We start from the raw sequence: 16118 nt of genomic DNA, 5'->3' as shown, positions 1-16118 counted from the left end.
TTTCTGCTTCCCTCCTTCCCTTCCTCCCTTTCTCTCTCTCCATGTTACACACACATACACCCATCATGACATTATGTCTGGTGTTTTTACCTCTCCCTCCCCAAAAGAGAGAGAAAAGACTATAGCAGGGTAGTTCTCTTTTACCATCCTGTGAATACAGCAGTCTGGTAGCAGGCAGGCATGGTTGGGGGATGACAGTGACATTCACATTCTTGGTCTCATGTTACACGCTGACACAGGCATTATTGCGCTTGTGGACAGGAGCACGTGGCTGGTTGGCCTCCTCTCCTGGCTCTGAGCAGGTAGTGCTGGGCTTACAGATGTCTGCGTCATGCTCTCTAAATCCTAAAGAACCAGCTTCACCTAAGCAGAAGGACTTCTAAGAAGGAGGGGGAAAAAAGTCCAAACACATTTCAAGTAAAAATCTGCATCCCAAGAAAAACTTTTCTCTAGAGCTTATATTCTGACTTTTAACCCATGTGACTCTCCTCCTAAAGGAAATCTGTCCCATGACAGTAGCATATTTTCCAGCTCAGACACAAAATCTTATAAAACGTGCTGCATCATCTGTCTCATTGGTGCAGTCTCTCTGGCCCATGACAAGCCATCCAAATAATGTGCATTTTCCTTCTAAAATTCCACCAGTGTGTCCTCATGCTGTGTTTATTAGATTCATTGGTGCAAAAACATATTTTCAGATGTCACACTCTATTTAGGTAGGGTAGGTGTGATACCCAAAAGCCACACATATCACTGCTCTGACCACTCAGAAATCTGTACATAAGGTCATTGGGTGTTCAGGGTGGACTTAAAAACCTAATTGTCTATGTTTGTCTAGAAATAAAGAAATCCGCCTCTTCGCTTAGTCCTCAAAAAGGAAAATCTATGTAATACAAATTTTGGAAATTGGTCCTTCTCTGGGGAAAGAAATATGTACTTTCCTGCGATGCATACATTTTATACCATTTCTCTAATCATCTGTTGGGTTCTTGCTTCATTCAGAACGTGGGCAGAGCCTGAACCACTTTAACTAATGTCCTTGTGCCAATAACATCCACATTCTGTGAGATTGTTCAGAGGGAGGGACTTCTCCATCACTCCCATCCTTATAAGAGAATGAAGACACCTTCTGTTATTGTTGGCTTATAGCTACATATTTAGAAAAGCAGTAAACAAGTCAGAAAAGTCTTGACCTGTGTATTTTTGCCCTCTGCTGGCCTCTTTTTCAAACTGAGTAAAGCCAACCTCAAAAGCTTCAATGTGCATTTGTAATGTAGAAACTGCTTGTTGTTGTTCCCTATCTTACTCTTTGTGATACAAACACTTGATATATTTGTTTTAGCAGCGTGTCTAAGCCCCAGGGCATCAGGGCATAATTAGAAAAGGGCATGGGCTGGAGGGAGAGGAGGAAGAAAGGGTAAGGCTGGGCTTTCATAATGAAGCGGTGACTACAGGACGTGAGAGTCCTAATTACAATTTATAATTAACTTAGAGATTATACATACTGTAAGGTCGGATCTTAACAAACGGCACCGCGAAACAGAGGAAAGCTTCAAGTGAGCTTCATTAGGGAGCGCTCCCGGGTGAGGTTCACTGGTCCGGGAGAAAGGGGCCAGAGAAGTCGCACCCGGGCGAGGGTTGGGCAAGATTTTATAAGGGGAAGAAGGGAAAGGGGTGTGGTGAATCTGGGAGGGCGCAGGGTATTCCTTATTTGGTGGTCTTTTCGGGTATCCTGGGGAACCGTTAGTCCCGCCCCTCGAAAGGCGGGAAGGCTGGGCTGGGTGCAAAGTCCCCAGGTCAGTTCCTGGAACTGGGTGGTCCGGAATGTCTCCAGGTCAGTTTCTGGAACTGGGTGGTCCGGAGAGTTTCGGTCTGATGCAACCTGTGAATCTGATTGTGTTCCCCTGCCTCGGGCCAGTTGGCCTTACACATACCATCCAGAGGAGTGAGTGGGGATGTCTCCTTTTGAGATGATGATGCTTTGGTGCGGTCTTGAATGTGTAGTTATTAACCATTTGAAAGAGACAAAGGAAGATATTCCACACTAGGATCAAATTCAAAAGTATCATGCTGGAAGTTGTAAGGATTAAGAATTGCTAGAAGAAGTCAGTTTTTTTTAAAAAAGAGAAGTTAAAGTGTGTTTGGTCTAAATGTTCTATTTAGGGACCATTACAAGGAACGGCTACTAAAATATTCTGTTCCACTCTGACCCTTTCAGCTCTCGTGTTTCTGGGCTGGAACATTTTTGGAGCACGTAGGATTCAGTTATCATGCTTGTTTACGGACATTTTCATGGATCTGTAATGCGGTCTGTAGGCATGCATCCATTTGGAGAGAGAGAATATATCATGTTTACGGTGCCTGCACCGGCATATGTGGACATTTGCATTTGGAGAGAAAGTATATTCCCACTTCAACTGGAGTTTTACCCTTTGTTGATAGTGATTGGAGCTTAAAGCTGGCTGTATGCAGAGAGGTGGACCAGACGCTCTTTCCTCTTTTGTTGAATTCACACATTTCTTTTTACACTGGATTCTACACTTGATCACCAAATAGATGCAATAGCAGAACACATCAATCATTGTATGCTTTGAATTAATTTAGTAACCTGACCTTCTTGAAAAGATATCTTACCTTCCCAATGGAGGTTTTGTGGCCCGGCTTTCAACATAATGTGGAGAACCCTGGTAGCAGGATAATTAAACGCTAGGACTCTGCGTGCTCACCTGGGTGAGTAGCAACAATTTAACGCCCCCAAAGAGGTCATTTCACTTTCACAAAACACAAGGTAGCTTGAATTCTTTGGCTCAAATGTTCACACTTAATTTCAAGCATCAAAATAAAGGATTTCACATTAAAAGCCTTGTGCTTAATCATATTGGATTAATCCTACAATAGACATTAATTAACAGGCTCTAGCTCAGAAACATTTGGGGAAAGGGAGAAGAATTTGCATAACTAGTCCTAAAGTGTGGGCAGCCGGGTTAGGGTCATTTTAATCTGACAAAAAAAAAAAAACCCAAAGAACCCAGAAAAACACAGCTCTAGATGTATTATTATTTGTGACATGGCTCAAGATGGGAGGCTGTGAGGAGAGTGAAGATGACAGAACTGGTGCTAACCACCGTGACAAGAACTTGAAGAGCAGCCGACGTGACATCTTTCCTATCGTGCTGCCGAAAATGTCAACTTTGTGAAGGACAGTGAGAAAATGGTTTGCCGAAAACTTGAAAGGTGGATTCCATAGATGCCTGCTGTGTCAGATGCAATATAGTCTGTCGTGGCCCGAGAGGCCCACTTTGGGATCCGATGATGGCCTGCAGGTGGGAGAGCTTCCAGTCTTTGACAGGGCTCCAAAAATGACTGCACTTGACCTGCATATTGTCTCAAGTTTGCAGGGTCATGATATACAAAAGGTGAGTGGTTAGCCAGTGTGCAGTTAGGTGGAACCAGTGACCAGGGGCCATATTTCCGTGTGTGTGTGTGTGTGTGTGTGTGTGTTGCTAAAGCTAGGTTCAAAGGTATCAATGCTTCTACTAAAACTGGGAGCCAGAGGATGTGTGCTTTATGAACTTACATCAGTTCCACATAAGTAACAAAAACTAATGCTGGATAATCTAAATAAAAGAGAGTTTATGGGGATGATGCCAGGAGCCTCAAAAAAAAAAGGAAGGGGGAAACTGGAATCAAGGCAGCAACAGAAAAGTAGGAAACAGGATCAAAGCAGTGGTCCAGTCCTTACCTGCACATTGGAATGACCTAGGGAGCTTTAACTTGACATGTGTAGGCCCTGCTCCAGACCCATTGAATCAGAGCTTGAGGGTGGGACGTCTCAAAGCTCTACTGGTTCTAAGATACAGTCAGAGATTAAGAACTACCGACCTGGGAGAACAAGCTGGGCAGGGCACAGCTGCTGAGACAGCAAACCCCACCAGTTTCTTTTATCCTTACATCATTTATGCGATATAAAGGTTCCGGGAACGAGTGTCCAGTTGGCTGAGTGCAGTTCTTAGTCCGGCTAAGATGTATAGCGACCCCCCCAAGGCAGGAGCTGGCCTGCAGGAAGAGTAGACTCCTCAGTTTACACACAGTGCAGCCAAGGTCATTCCTCCAAAGGAAATTCGAGTGCCCTTAGGAAGTGGCAATGGACCCTAAGAAGTGCAAAGCCACCAGCTGAAAATGTATCAGTCAGGATACAAGAGGGCAGAGGATTCAGGCTCCTAGACAGCCTGGGATTTGCTAGGTAGGAGTTTAAAAATCCAGCTTCAGCCCTCCTCTTCTCTCATTCTTTGTGATTCCTTAAGTGTTAGAAGTATTGAGAAAAGAACAAGATGCAGAGCCAGTTTTATGACAATTATAGAATCACCCCCAAATGTTTCCAAAACAGAGAAACAAAAGCATGGCTTCTGAGAGACACCAGTACAATTCTTCTCCTTATTTTGCAGCCAGCACTGCTTGGAATGGCACCTAGAAAACAGTGCAAATGCCATTTTGGGAAGGGGTTGCTAGCTTCATAAGTGGACCATATACTTCTTAAAGAAGATCTCTGGTTCCAAATTCACTCAATCCAAGGGAAATTGGGAACCCTGGATTCCCAATTCCAAAAATACCGTTTCATGCATTCAGCCACCCACCAAATATTTTTTCCCTCTAAGACAGAGGTTCTCAAAGTAAGGTTCCCTGAACCAGCAGTACCAGAGAACTTGTTACAAATGCCAGTTCTCAGGTCCCACCCCAGATCTGTTGATCAGAAACTGTGAGGTGCCCCAGCAGTCTGAGTTGTCACAAGCTTTCCAGGTGAGTCTGAGGCAGGCTCAGGTGGCCACTACTCTAGGGAAAGTATGTCATTGCTTCTGTGAGAACAGTGCTCCCTGTATATTGAACCAGGATTTTTCAGTTAGTAGATCCATAGAAATCTACCAAAACCTGTACAATTAACACTGACAGATTACAGGGGTCAATGGAAGAGAAATCGAAGTTTGACAGAATTTTCAATAATAACTATGAGAAATCAAACACCCCACAAAGGATATTTTTGCTTTTTAACTGATGGAGTGACAACCTGTGATCTTGGACAAATTATATTTTTCCTGCACATCTCTCCCTCAGTTTGTAAAATAACACCCCCTGTTACCAGTATAATTTCAGAGCAATTCCGGCAATTACAAATAAATGTGCATTGGATGTCGAAATTGTGATGTGTTTTATCACCTGTTTTTTTTTTTGGTAAACTCCGTACTATGTGTCTTACAGACTCAGATTGGTTTGTTTCATTTATTTAAAATGAAACTATTCGGGCTTCCCTGGTGACGCAGTGGTTGAGAGTCCGCCTGCTGATGCAGGGGACACGGGTTCATGCCCCGGTCCGGGAAGATCCCACATGCCGCGGAGCGGCTGGACCCGTGAGCCATGGCCACTGAGCCTGCACGTCCGGAGCCTGTGCTCCGCAACAGGAGAGGCCACAGCAGTGAGAGGCCCGCGTACTGAAAAAAAAAAAAAAAAAGAAACTATTCACACTGACGTAGGCGATTAAGAAGCAAATTTAAGAAATGACAATAATTTTTAGTTGTTTACCTTTTTTGAATAGGGAGATTAATGGTGTTCACAGAGTAGTTCAAGGAGACACGGAAGCTGCCATCTGATACCTTTAATAGTTATACATATGAATCATCAGAACAAAAGGGGAAAAAACATAATCAGATGTTATGTTTATAATACCCTTTGTAGTGAGAATTACAGGAAAGCCAGGCACAGACTAAATGTTCAGTTTTTCTCATCTCAAACACGAATCTAAAAGCTGCCTTCTAATTGCCTAATTGCCTTAGAAGACTTGTTGGGTAAGGAAGGAATGATTTTCTTCACAGAGAGGTTTATTTCCTAATAATGGCCACAAACATCTCTGGGCTGCCTGTGTTAAATGGTTTTCAGGCTTTTTCCTGTGATCTATAAACTCCTCTCTGAATTGTACCTTATATTTAATAACATTTTTCTCTGGCTTAATTCCCTGCTAAGAAACAAAATGCTTAAAATGGCTCGACTTTTCCCAAATCGATTGTGTGCATGTACACACGCCAATTATATAAACATGTGTTCAGTGCATTAGCAAGCTGAATTTTGTATAAACAAAATTCAAAAGCCACAGCTAAAGAAAGTTGTAGATTATAACAGACACATGAGACTTTACTACAGAAAGTGTCGCAGGTATTTCGTGGGGCCAGTGAATTCATCCTGAGATTTAGCTACAGATTTGTGGGCATTTTATGTTTAAATCATTTTTAAATAAATTTCGTAAATGAACATTTGAGATTTTTCCTGAAAATTTGAAACTAAGGACACATGTATGGATTCCAACAGCCTACCTGATATTTACGATTTTGCCTCTAAGTTCAGGAGGGTGTGAAGAAATGGACTGTATAGCATTTTACTATTTAGGGGTATTTTCTACAAAGTGGGTGAGGGGAAGTTTTTTCTTTTTTCAAGTAGGGCATTTTTAGTACTTAAAAAGAAGGGAAGCTGACCAATAAACCCCTAACAGGAGGTACACTGCTGTCTTTTGCCAAGTCTTTTGTGCAGTCAGACTGGTCTAGTATACAGGATTTTCCCAACTTCTGCTGGATCCTTGAGAAGGCCTATAAATAAGACCATTTGTTTGGTCTCAAGATGACTTGCATTTGCAAACTGAAGAATGTTCCAATAGAAGTTTCATGGTGACGCACCAATCTGCAAACTGGCTCAGCCAGTAGTCAAAACAAGTCAGTACAAGATCTGGGAGCTGAAGACTTTGAATGGGTCAGATTATCCTTCGTCTAATTTGGCACAGATAAATTTGGGCTATAAATATGCAGCCTTCCTTTGTATTTTCAACTTGAATGGGCCAAAGGAAATAAGGAAAATGTGTGTGAACCTATTGGTGATTCAGAAACATGAGAATACTGTGATTAAACTGAAATTCACTTATTTATGCCAGGGTCATTCTTTCTATTAAATGAGCAGTAGTTCTCTAAGATTGAAAAATAGCCTATGTGGTTAGTTCTTTTTTCCACCCCTATTGAGATATTAACACATACCATGTGTAAGTTTAAGATGTACAATGGGATGATTTGATACACGGATACATTGTAAAATGATTACTGCATAAGGTTAGTTTCGTATAATTACTCTGTGTTTGTGTGTGTGTGTGTATGTATGTGTGCGTGTATAACATTTAAGATCTACTCTCTTGACAGCTTTCAAGTATGCTGCAGTTAACATGGGGGTGCAGATATATCTTCAAGACAGTGATTTTCCAGACGTAGAGAACAAACGTATAGACACCAAAGGGGGAAAGCGGAGGGTGAGGCGGGTGATGGTGGTGGGATGAAGTGGGAGATTGGGATTGGCATAGATACACTAATATGTATAAAATAGGTAGTAAGAACCTGCTGTATAAAAAATAAATAAATAAATAAATGAGGGGAAAAAAAGATACTGATTTCCTTTTTTTCAGATACAGATACATACCCAGAAGTGGGATTGCTAGATCATTTGGCAGTTTTATTTTTAATTTTTGAGAGACCTCCGTACTGGTCTCCATAGTGGCTGCACCAGTTTACCTTCCCACTAACAGTGCAGGAGGGTTCACTTTTCTCCAAAGCCTCTCCAGCACGTATTTGTTGTCTTTTTGTTTTGAGAACAGCCATTCTGACAGGTGTGGGGTGATATCTCACTGCGGTTTTGATTTGTATTTCCTTGATGATTAATGATGTTGAGCATCTTTTCATGTACCTAATGGCCATTTGTATGTCTTCTTTGGGAAAAAGTCTATGTCCTCTGCCTATTTTTAATCAAATTATTTGGGGAGGTTTCTATTTTTTATGAGTTCCTTCTATATTTTGAATGTTAACCCCTTATCAAATAGATGGCTTGCAAATATTTTATCTCATTCCATAGGTTGTCTCTTTTTTTTTTAGCAATAACAATAGCAAACATTTATTGAGCACTTATGTGCCAGGCGATTTGTATGTGTTATCATGTTCCATGTGCTAATTAACCCTTATAGAAGCCCTCAGGAAGGACTGTTTTTATCCCTATTTGACAGATAAGGAAACTGAGTCTCAAAGAAGTCACAGACTATTAAGTGAGAAATCCAGCTTTAGATGTTAGGCAGCTGTAGGTTGTCTTTACATTTTGCTATGCGGAAGCTCTTTAATTTGCTAAAGCGTCACTTTTTTTGTCTTGTCTATTTTGCTTCTGTTGTTTGTGCTTTGGTGTCATATTCAAAAAAATTATTGCCAAGACCGATGTCAAAGAACTTTCCCTCTATATTTCATTCTAGGATTTTTACAGCTTCAGGTCTTACATTTAAGTCTTTAATCCATTTTGAGTTCTTTTTTGTGAATGTTCTAAGATAAGGATCCAATTTCATTCTTTTGCATGTGGATATCCAGTTTTCCCATTGCCACTTATTGAAGAAACTATCCTTTCCCCATTGAGTATTCTTGGCTCCCTTGTCAAATATTAGTTGACCATACATGCAAGGGTTTATTTCTGGGCTCTCAACTCTGTTCCATTGGTCTATATGTTTGTTTTTATGCCAGTACCTTACTGTTTTGATAACTACAGCTTTGTAATATAGTTCAAATTCAGGAATTGCGATGCCTCCAACTTTGTTCTTTCTCAGGATTCCTTTGGTTATTTGGGGCTTTTGTGGTTCCTTACAAATTTTAGGATTTTTTTTTTTTCTATTTCTGTGAAAAAAATCCCACTGGAATTTTGATAGGGATTGCGTAGAATTTATAGATGGCTTTGGGTAGTACAGACATGTTAACTATATTAATTCTTCCAATCCATGTACACAAGATATCTTTCCATTTATTTGAATTTTCTTCAATTTCTTTCATCAAGGTCTTGTAATTTGTACAATGTCTTGTAATTTGTTCTTTAGTTAATACAGGAGTGGTGAAATTAATCCGAACATCTGTAGTTATAAGCTGGAAAGTGAGTCATTTAACAGCATTTACCTCTGGGAAATATAGACACTTACAGGACTCCTGATTTTCATAGGAGTTTGTGTGCATAGTTCAGGAGTCCCAAACATAAGTGCCCACAAGAGAGACACGTAATGTAAATTAGAGATATGGACCCGGAGAGTGCCTGCCCCAGCTAAGGAAGAAGCTGTTTGTTGCCCCTCTCCAATTAATGCCAGCTGTTCCAAATTTGCAAGAGAATTGTATCATAAAACTTTCCTAATGTAAAAAAATGTTGGCAAGCAGTTCAAAATTTCAAAAGGCTGTGAGCCAAACAGAGCAGGTCTAGAGGTTGGCTTTAACCTGCAAGCCACCCCTCTGTACATTTTACCATTTCACAATAAATGAGCGACAGTTCTGCAAATGTCTCCAAATGATAACCTCAAAATACCCCATCCCCTCTAGTCGCTGGCACTGAAAAGCAGGACTTCTCCTAAAGTCACATCGATCACTGTAGTTGTTCTTCTAAAATGGACAGTTTCCTCCTGCTAGAGATCTGATTTGATGGTGTCAGTGTATGAGGTTCCCGTCACCTCATGACATGTCTTCTTTCAGGCCTGATGGAATTGGAACTGTGACTGTTGAAGAAAAGGAACGTTTTGAAGAAATCAAAGAGAGACTCCGAGTTCTACTGGAAAATCAGATTACACATTTTAGGTAAGGATCTGGGGTTAAAGGGCTTTTTAGGAGGTTGAGACTGGGGAGGGGCAAATTAAGGACTTGATTTTCTAAAACTGTAAATCTCTCAGAGACACACTAAATATTAGAAAGAGCTGAATGAGGACCTACTGGATAGCACAGCGAACTATACTCAATATTTTTTAATAACCTATAAGTGAAAAGAATCTGAGAAAGAATATATGTAACATATGTATATAATATATATATATATATATATAACTGAATCAGTTTGCTATACACCCGAAACTAACACAACATTGTAAACCAACTATACTTCAGTAAAAAAAATAAGAAAGAAATAGCTGAATGAAAAAGCCAACCAAGACAGTGTTCCCCAATATCCAGGAGACTTTGAAATCTTAAGTTCATTTTATTTCCACTGAAAGAACAAAGCCCTCTTTGTGTAAGCTGACCCTGAACATCAATCTATTTTTAAAAATCTACTAAAATGTTGAATTTGACGCTTCTTCAAGGTTTCCTCCCCACAGTGAAAACTCCTGTGAATCAGTTCTCATAGGGAAGGAAGGCAGTGGTACCCAGAAGAGCATCCCCACCTTCTCCGTTACCTGAAAACAGGACTAGTGGGCTATGTGGGGAAAGAAAGAATCTTGGTTCATCCTTGACAGACTGATCATGCACTTCCGCACACTCTCGAGACAGCTCGCGGATCTGGGCTTGAGCCTTGCACCACACAGCCCACTTCTCCCTTAGAGTCAATTAGATATTTTTAATGCTGCACTGGTGGTCCTGAACCCAGAGATCTTGGAATAGGAGCTCATCAATAGTAAGAGCATTTATAATAGTATAGTAAATAGTTCCTATTTATTAAATGCTTCCTGTGCCCTACACAGGGAACTAGAGGCTGGATAAGAATGAACTCATTTTTTTTTATTCTCAGGACAATTTGTAAGGTAGTTATTGTAATTCCCATTGAAACAAGGAGTAAACCGAGGTTGAGAGAAGTTAAGTAACTTGCCCCAGGCCCCTCAGCCAGCAAGTGGAAGAAATGGCATACATACATAGGATAGTCTGCGTTTCAGTAGCCCATCCTGTTCCTTTTGTACCATGAGGAAGAGTGTCTTGAAAGGCTTATGACAGCCTGAAATAGTTACTAGAACTCTTAGTGGTACCTGACATAGCTACCATCTGTGCCATCAGAAACCTCCTGGATAAATCTTTACGGGTCATACACTCTATGCTAGATACATTGCCAATAGCAAAAGATCAAATAACAATTAAAAACTACAATCAAGGAAGGACAATTAGTAGAATCATGAATTTGCTCAAAATACACTCCTGTATTTCCTATACTAATCCTCTGGGGATTTAGGTAAGTGTGTTTGCATTTTAGCCTGTTTCAACTAATATTGTTTAATGCCGGTCTGGTCTCAATAATTATCTATAAGGTCACGTTTGAGCTAACAAATGGTTCTCCTTCACAACAGAAATCTAAACAGAGCCTTATGTCATCACTGGAAATATTCTTTTCTGCTGCAGACATTTGCAGAGTCTCTCTTTAGTCATTATTCACACATACACATATATACATTATATACACACATATATGGTGTGAATTCAGATTAGCATAACACAACGTGACAAAATAAAAAGCATTTTCTGTTCCTGAGAGGGAGTTGCCATAGGGATCAAGTTACAGCATATTTCATTCTAAAATGTAAGTGATTCAGGCAACCTGAACATTTTTCTGTCTTTTTTAGGTATTGCTTTCCATTTGGTCGACCTGAAGGTGCTTTGAAAGCTACCCTCTCGCTCTTGGAAAGGGTAAGAATGAAAGTAAAAGACAAATGATATATACACAGAGACATCAACATCATGGTAATTCAGTATTGTGGTTGAATGGCCTAGATTGTCATTTCTAAAGGATTTGTTTACCATTCATCAAATACCAGAATAAATATGAAGAAATTGCCAAAATTCTAGATGTTTTATCTCCAGACTCTCAAATAGTTAGGATATATTGAAGATACGCTCCTTGCCCTTCCATGATTCATGGACAGCCTTTGACATCCTAACTGTGCACTGGAATTTTTTATTTTCTCTTTAACAGTGGCACTCAATCTATGTTAAGTTGCAAAGAGGCATTCACAACTAATTTTAAACTGAATTCTTTAAACGTAAATGAGTAACACATTTCGTTGAACCATCTTAAGAACCTAGTTTTTCCACCTATAGGTCTTGATGAAAGATATTGTTACCCCAGTACCACAAGAGGAGGTAAAAACAGTCATCCGTAAATGTCTAGAGCAGGCTGCTTTAGTCAACTATTCTCGGCTGTCAGAGTATGCCAAAATCGAAGGTAAGGCCCCCTTCTGCCCCCAATTTTTAATTTAAATTTTGGTATGCCTCCCTAGGGAAGTCTGTCTCTTTTCTGACGGGCACCAGAAAACAGTGGCCCGTCTCTGTATGTTAAGCTGAAACTTGAAAGCACTTGAAATGGGATAGCTTCCTCAGCTGTGGCCACATAAATGACTGAAGGCACAGGGTCTCAGGAAACGGTCTTTGTAGGGAAGGATTTTGTATATAGGATGTTATCAGACAACTAAGGTCCTTCCAAGAGGCTGTGTTGGCCCTGACTTTGCTCTGTGGCTAATGTTTTTCTATGAAAGAGTTCTGTAGGGTGGCTACCTTCTTTAAATAGAGGAAAACTAAACAGTTTGTTGTCCACTGTTGATAGCATTGGAAGTAAAACAGGAATTGAATAAAGCAACATCGAGATTTTGCCTAACTCTTTCTGGTCTCTTGAACATATCTTGTCTCTCGGTAGCTTTTCAAACTTGATGGCAGGTTAGTATTCGGCTGTCTCTGATGGCTCCTGGTTTGCTTTAGATCTTATTCAATCTTGTTACTCCAAACCTAGGATGGTGGTTATCACTGCCCTCTCAAGTTTTAGGAAAGTGGTCACTAATGACCAAGCAATTGCCCAAAGTCCACTCTACTTGAGAAGATATGGTTCTTTGGGACCTGTTCCTTTGCAAAGGTATTAATCACTTTTCATTGTTACCCTGTTGGCTGCTATAGGGTGATTTGAAAACCACACCCAACTTGACCATGGTGTAAGTGTATAAATGTGGAAGTTCTGTGTGCAAAACTCAATGTGTCCGCATTCTGGAATCTGATGTTCTCTCATGTGAAACACCCAAACAAAACCAGCAAATACCCATAGTCTGCCTTCAGCACATGACTGGGAAAAGAAAAACTAAGAGAGACCTAATCAACTACCAAAACCCCATCACTTACCCTGCCAAAGTCCTTGTTTCCTTAGAGAATTGGGTTAAGGTCATTGTCAAATGCGCAGTGTTCTGTACATTCCATGTCCTCCTTCTCTCAATTTTGTCTGTCTGACAATGCAAATTGTGTACCAGTGGTAATGAATTCGTTGTTATGCATCCAGGGAGAAACACTTAAGAATTGGGCACTAAAAGGATGTTTATCAACTCTTGACTTGGTAATGAGTGACAAAAATAGAGGAACAAGGAGATCGTTAAAGGGCTATATTAGCAAATAATGATTCCAGCATTTACCTTCCCAGGACATAATGATTGGTTGTATTTGTTAAAGTCAACCGGGTACCTAGTAATTCTAGGCCAGGCCAGGGATGGGATGGGATCAAGAAACGTTCTGTTGCCACGTCTGCTGCCTCATGTGTAGGTCTTGGTCTAGCTATGACTAGTCTTTTGGTAAGATCTGCTCTCTTCTTTCAGATAAATATATCCAAAAACAAACTTTAAGATCTGTAAGTAAAAATGCATTCATTTCTGAAGTAGATCAGCTGGTCTGTAATTTCCTTTTGTGCCTCAATTCTTCTTGGTTGTGTTAATTATCTTTTGCACTGTGACTTTTAGGGCTGGGGATTCTTTGAAGAAACCAATCTTTTTTTTCCAACTCTCTTTTCAGAGAAGTACCTCATTCCACACTACCTGCTCTCTTCCGCTTCTCTCCTTCCTTGTCCGTGATTGGCTCAGCCACTTTTTGACGTTAACCCTGCAAAAGTGGCTGTGACACCAATTTCAAAGCATGCTGGGATTGTTAATTCAGACAACCCAACATCCTCTGGCTGCATGTATCAGGTTTTCTTTCATGAACATAGTCCACCATAGGCTGAAACATGGCAGCTTTAACTATATTACTACCAGACAACTTTCTTTTACAAGGTTCTGATCCTACCCCCGGCAAAGAAATCTTGCCTTTTGACATTTGAGATTCTCTGTGACCATTAACAGCTTAGTTCCCTGAGAATGTTGGAAAGAAGTTGTAGTAATATTGCTGGAGACTATGTTTATGAAGAAATACCTCAAGAGCCTTAGATACTAAAGTCTGAAATCCTTAGTATCTTGGAGCCTTCAATCAATGAAATTCTGTTTCCCTTTATTCATGATGTTTTCGGTCATTGTATTCTTGCAAATAATTCTAAAGAGACGTGTAAAATCATGGTCACAATCTCTCTCGTGACTCACGGCATGCTGAATGGTTAATCCAGTAGATCTCCAATTTTGAAACTCCTTTTTCTTTTATCCTGTGTTTATCCCAAAATATTCTGTGGCTATTTTCCTTTGAGCTAATGTAACGTTTTCCTCTAACCTGTGACCTATAACCTCTTGACCTCTGACCTAAGCCTCTTGCATGCCCAAATCCTCTTTTATAGGGAAAAAGAGAGAAATGTATGAGCATCCTGTCTTCTGCTTGGCCTCCCAAGTGATGGATTTAACCATTCGTGAGTACCTACCACCTCCTCGCCATGCTGTCTTCACTCTTTCTGTTTTCATTATTTCAAGAAAATTCAGATCCAAACCAACTCACTCTCCTTGCTTCAAGTTTTTTAGCATTGGCTTGTCTGTTGATTCTGTCTGTGAAACCCAGTGTGAGAAGTCCAGTCACTTTTATCAGCCTAACACAGGTTAGACAATTAAGCCATTTGTTTGTGATAAACTCAGATTTGTCTGTAAGTTTTTCAGTTATTCTCTGTCTGTGACCTGAATGCATTTTTACTTTGCTTGTGTGTAACCCCAATTTGTAAGGTGCTTGTCACTGGTACACAATCAAAAGGTAGCAGCTAGGTGGGGAGCAATGTGTTAGGTGTCAGATAAAGGACAGTCGGGACCAAACCGTGCTTTCTTTTCCATGTTTAAGATGTCAAACTGTTTTGGGTAGATCACACAGGGTGGTCCGTTCTCTGTAAAAGTTGGATCTTATATGCCTCCTGTCTGTTCTCGGAAACTGGGAAGGCTTTTCTTGTTCTTTCTGGAGATTTGGAGTTGTCCTCGTCCTCTAAGCTCTGGCTAGAACGTATGACTTAGTTGTCACTTGGAGAGTTCATGTATGTGTCACAGCTTGACTTCACATTAAACTTAATTTGACTAATTTTCTATTTGTGCAGCATTGACCCCACACTTCTGGGCGGTGGGAACTCAAGGGCAACTTTTTCCTTCCAACATCATGTATCACACATAAGTGGGGGGCATTTTGGTTCACTTGCTCATTAATCCTTGCATATGTGTTCTTGTTTCTCTCTCTCTTCTCTCCTTGTCGTGCTTTCTCTTTCAAATAGAGAATCAAAAGGACGCAGGTGAACCAATTGTATATGCATTATAAACCATCAGGACTGTTGAGTTATATTTAGTTTTTGTTTCTGTTTTTGTTTTTTAATAGCTCCTTAATGTATGTACTCCCAAAGACTGATGTGGAGTTGCAGTAATACTTAAGGAGTTAATTTGTGCTGTCTAACTACATCTCATGCCCACTAGACGTTGACCTCTAGAGAGCAGAATTTCTGGAAAGGCATAAGTTTTGGAGGAACAGAACCCTGGTTTGCTGTGGAGCTTCATTTCATCTTTGGTTTCAGGATTCCAGTGATTCGGCCTCATGCGCTTTTTTAAAAACAACAGTGACTGAAGCAAACTAATCTTCCTCTTTGTTTTTCGTTTCTTTCCCTGTTTTCTGCCCTATTGAGAAGTTTGTGTTCTTTGATGAATGTTTCTCGGCCAAGGCAGAGAGGAGTTGTGTCCGTGTTGTTCTTGTATGTATCACGTGATGAGGCAGGATGCATGCACAGGTGGCTAAACAGGGGCCATTGCTAGAAGTTTCATGAGAGGAAAGCCCTTAAATGTTTTCTGGTTTAGGCAGTTTCCTTCTTGTTTGGTCCCCAAACTTCTGAGTATATTTTGAGGAAAGCTCAAACTTAACACTTTAATAAATATATAGTATGGATCATGGTTTTAAAATCTAAAGGATTCTCCAAAGATAATTATCATCTGATTAGAATTAAATGCATTTCCAGTCAGTTCAGAAAGCATTTTTGAGCACACTCCAAGCACCAGGCTAGCAATAAGTATTTGAAGACTCAAAAACCTGTGTTCAAGGCATACAGGCCTTTTTCTCCCTGGAAGGAAAGGTGTTCATTTATTCATTCACTCA

At 40.3% G+C, this 16118-nt stretch overlaps 1 protein-coding gene across 17 annotated transcripts in view; it reads left to right on the top strand.

The window, feature by feature from the left end:
• The window catches only part of CADPS (calcium dependent secretion activator), a gene marked incomplete at its 5' end in the record, with an annotated part of 486465 nt that overhangs the window by 350136 nt on the left and 120211 nt on the right, over positions 1-16118 (top strand). For 5 of the 17 annotated variants that reach the window (XM_082664114.1, XM_082664105.1, XM_082664113.1 and 2 more), the window contains 5 exons: positions 9561-9662; positions 11405-11468; positions 11880-12003; positions 14350-14418; positions 15253-15270. In XM_082664114.1, coding sequence (XP_082520240.1) covers positions 9561-9662; positions 11405-11468; positions 11880-12003; positions 14350-14418; positions 15253-15270 — 377 coding nt within the window. The remainder of the gene's footprint in view (positions 1-9560; positions 9663-11404; positions 11469-11879; positions 12004-14349; positions 14419-15252; positions 15271-16118) is intronic. The other 12 variants (XM_082664106.1, XM_082664115.1, XM_082664116.1 and 9 more) reach the window with 3 other exon arrangements.

This window comes from Grampus griseus (assembly GCF_964374135.1).
Source record: "Grampus griseus genome assembly, chromosome: 10".
NCBI lineage: Eukaryota > Metazoa > Chordata > Mammalia > Artiodactyla > Delphinidae > Grampus > Grampus griseus.
This window is presented reverse-complemented; position numbering and strand designations above follow the sequence as displayed.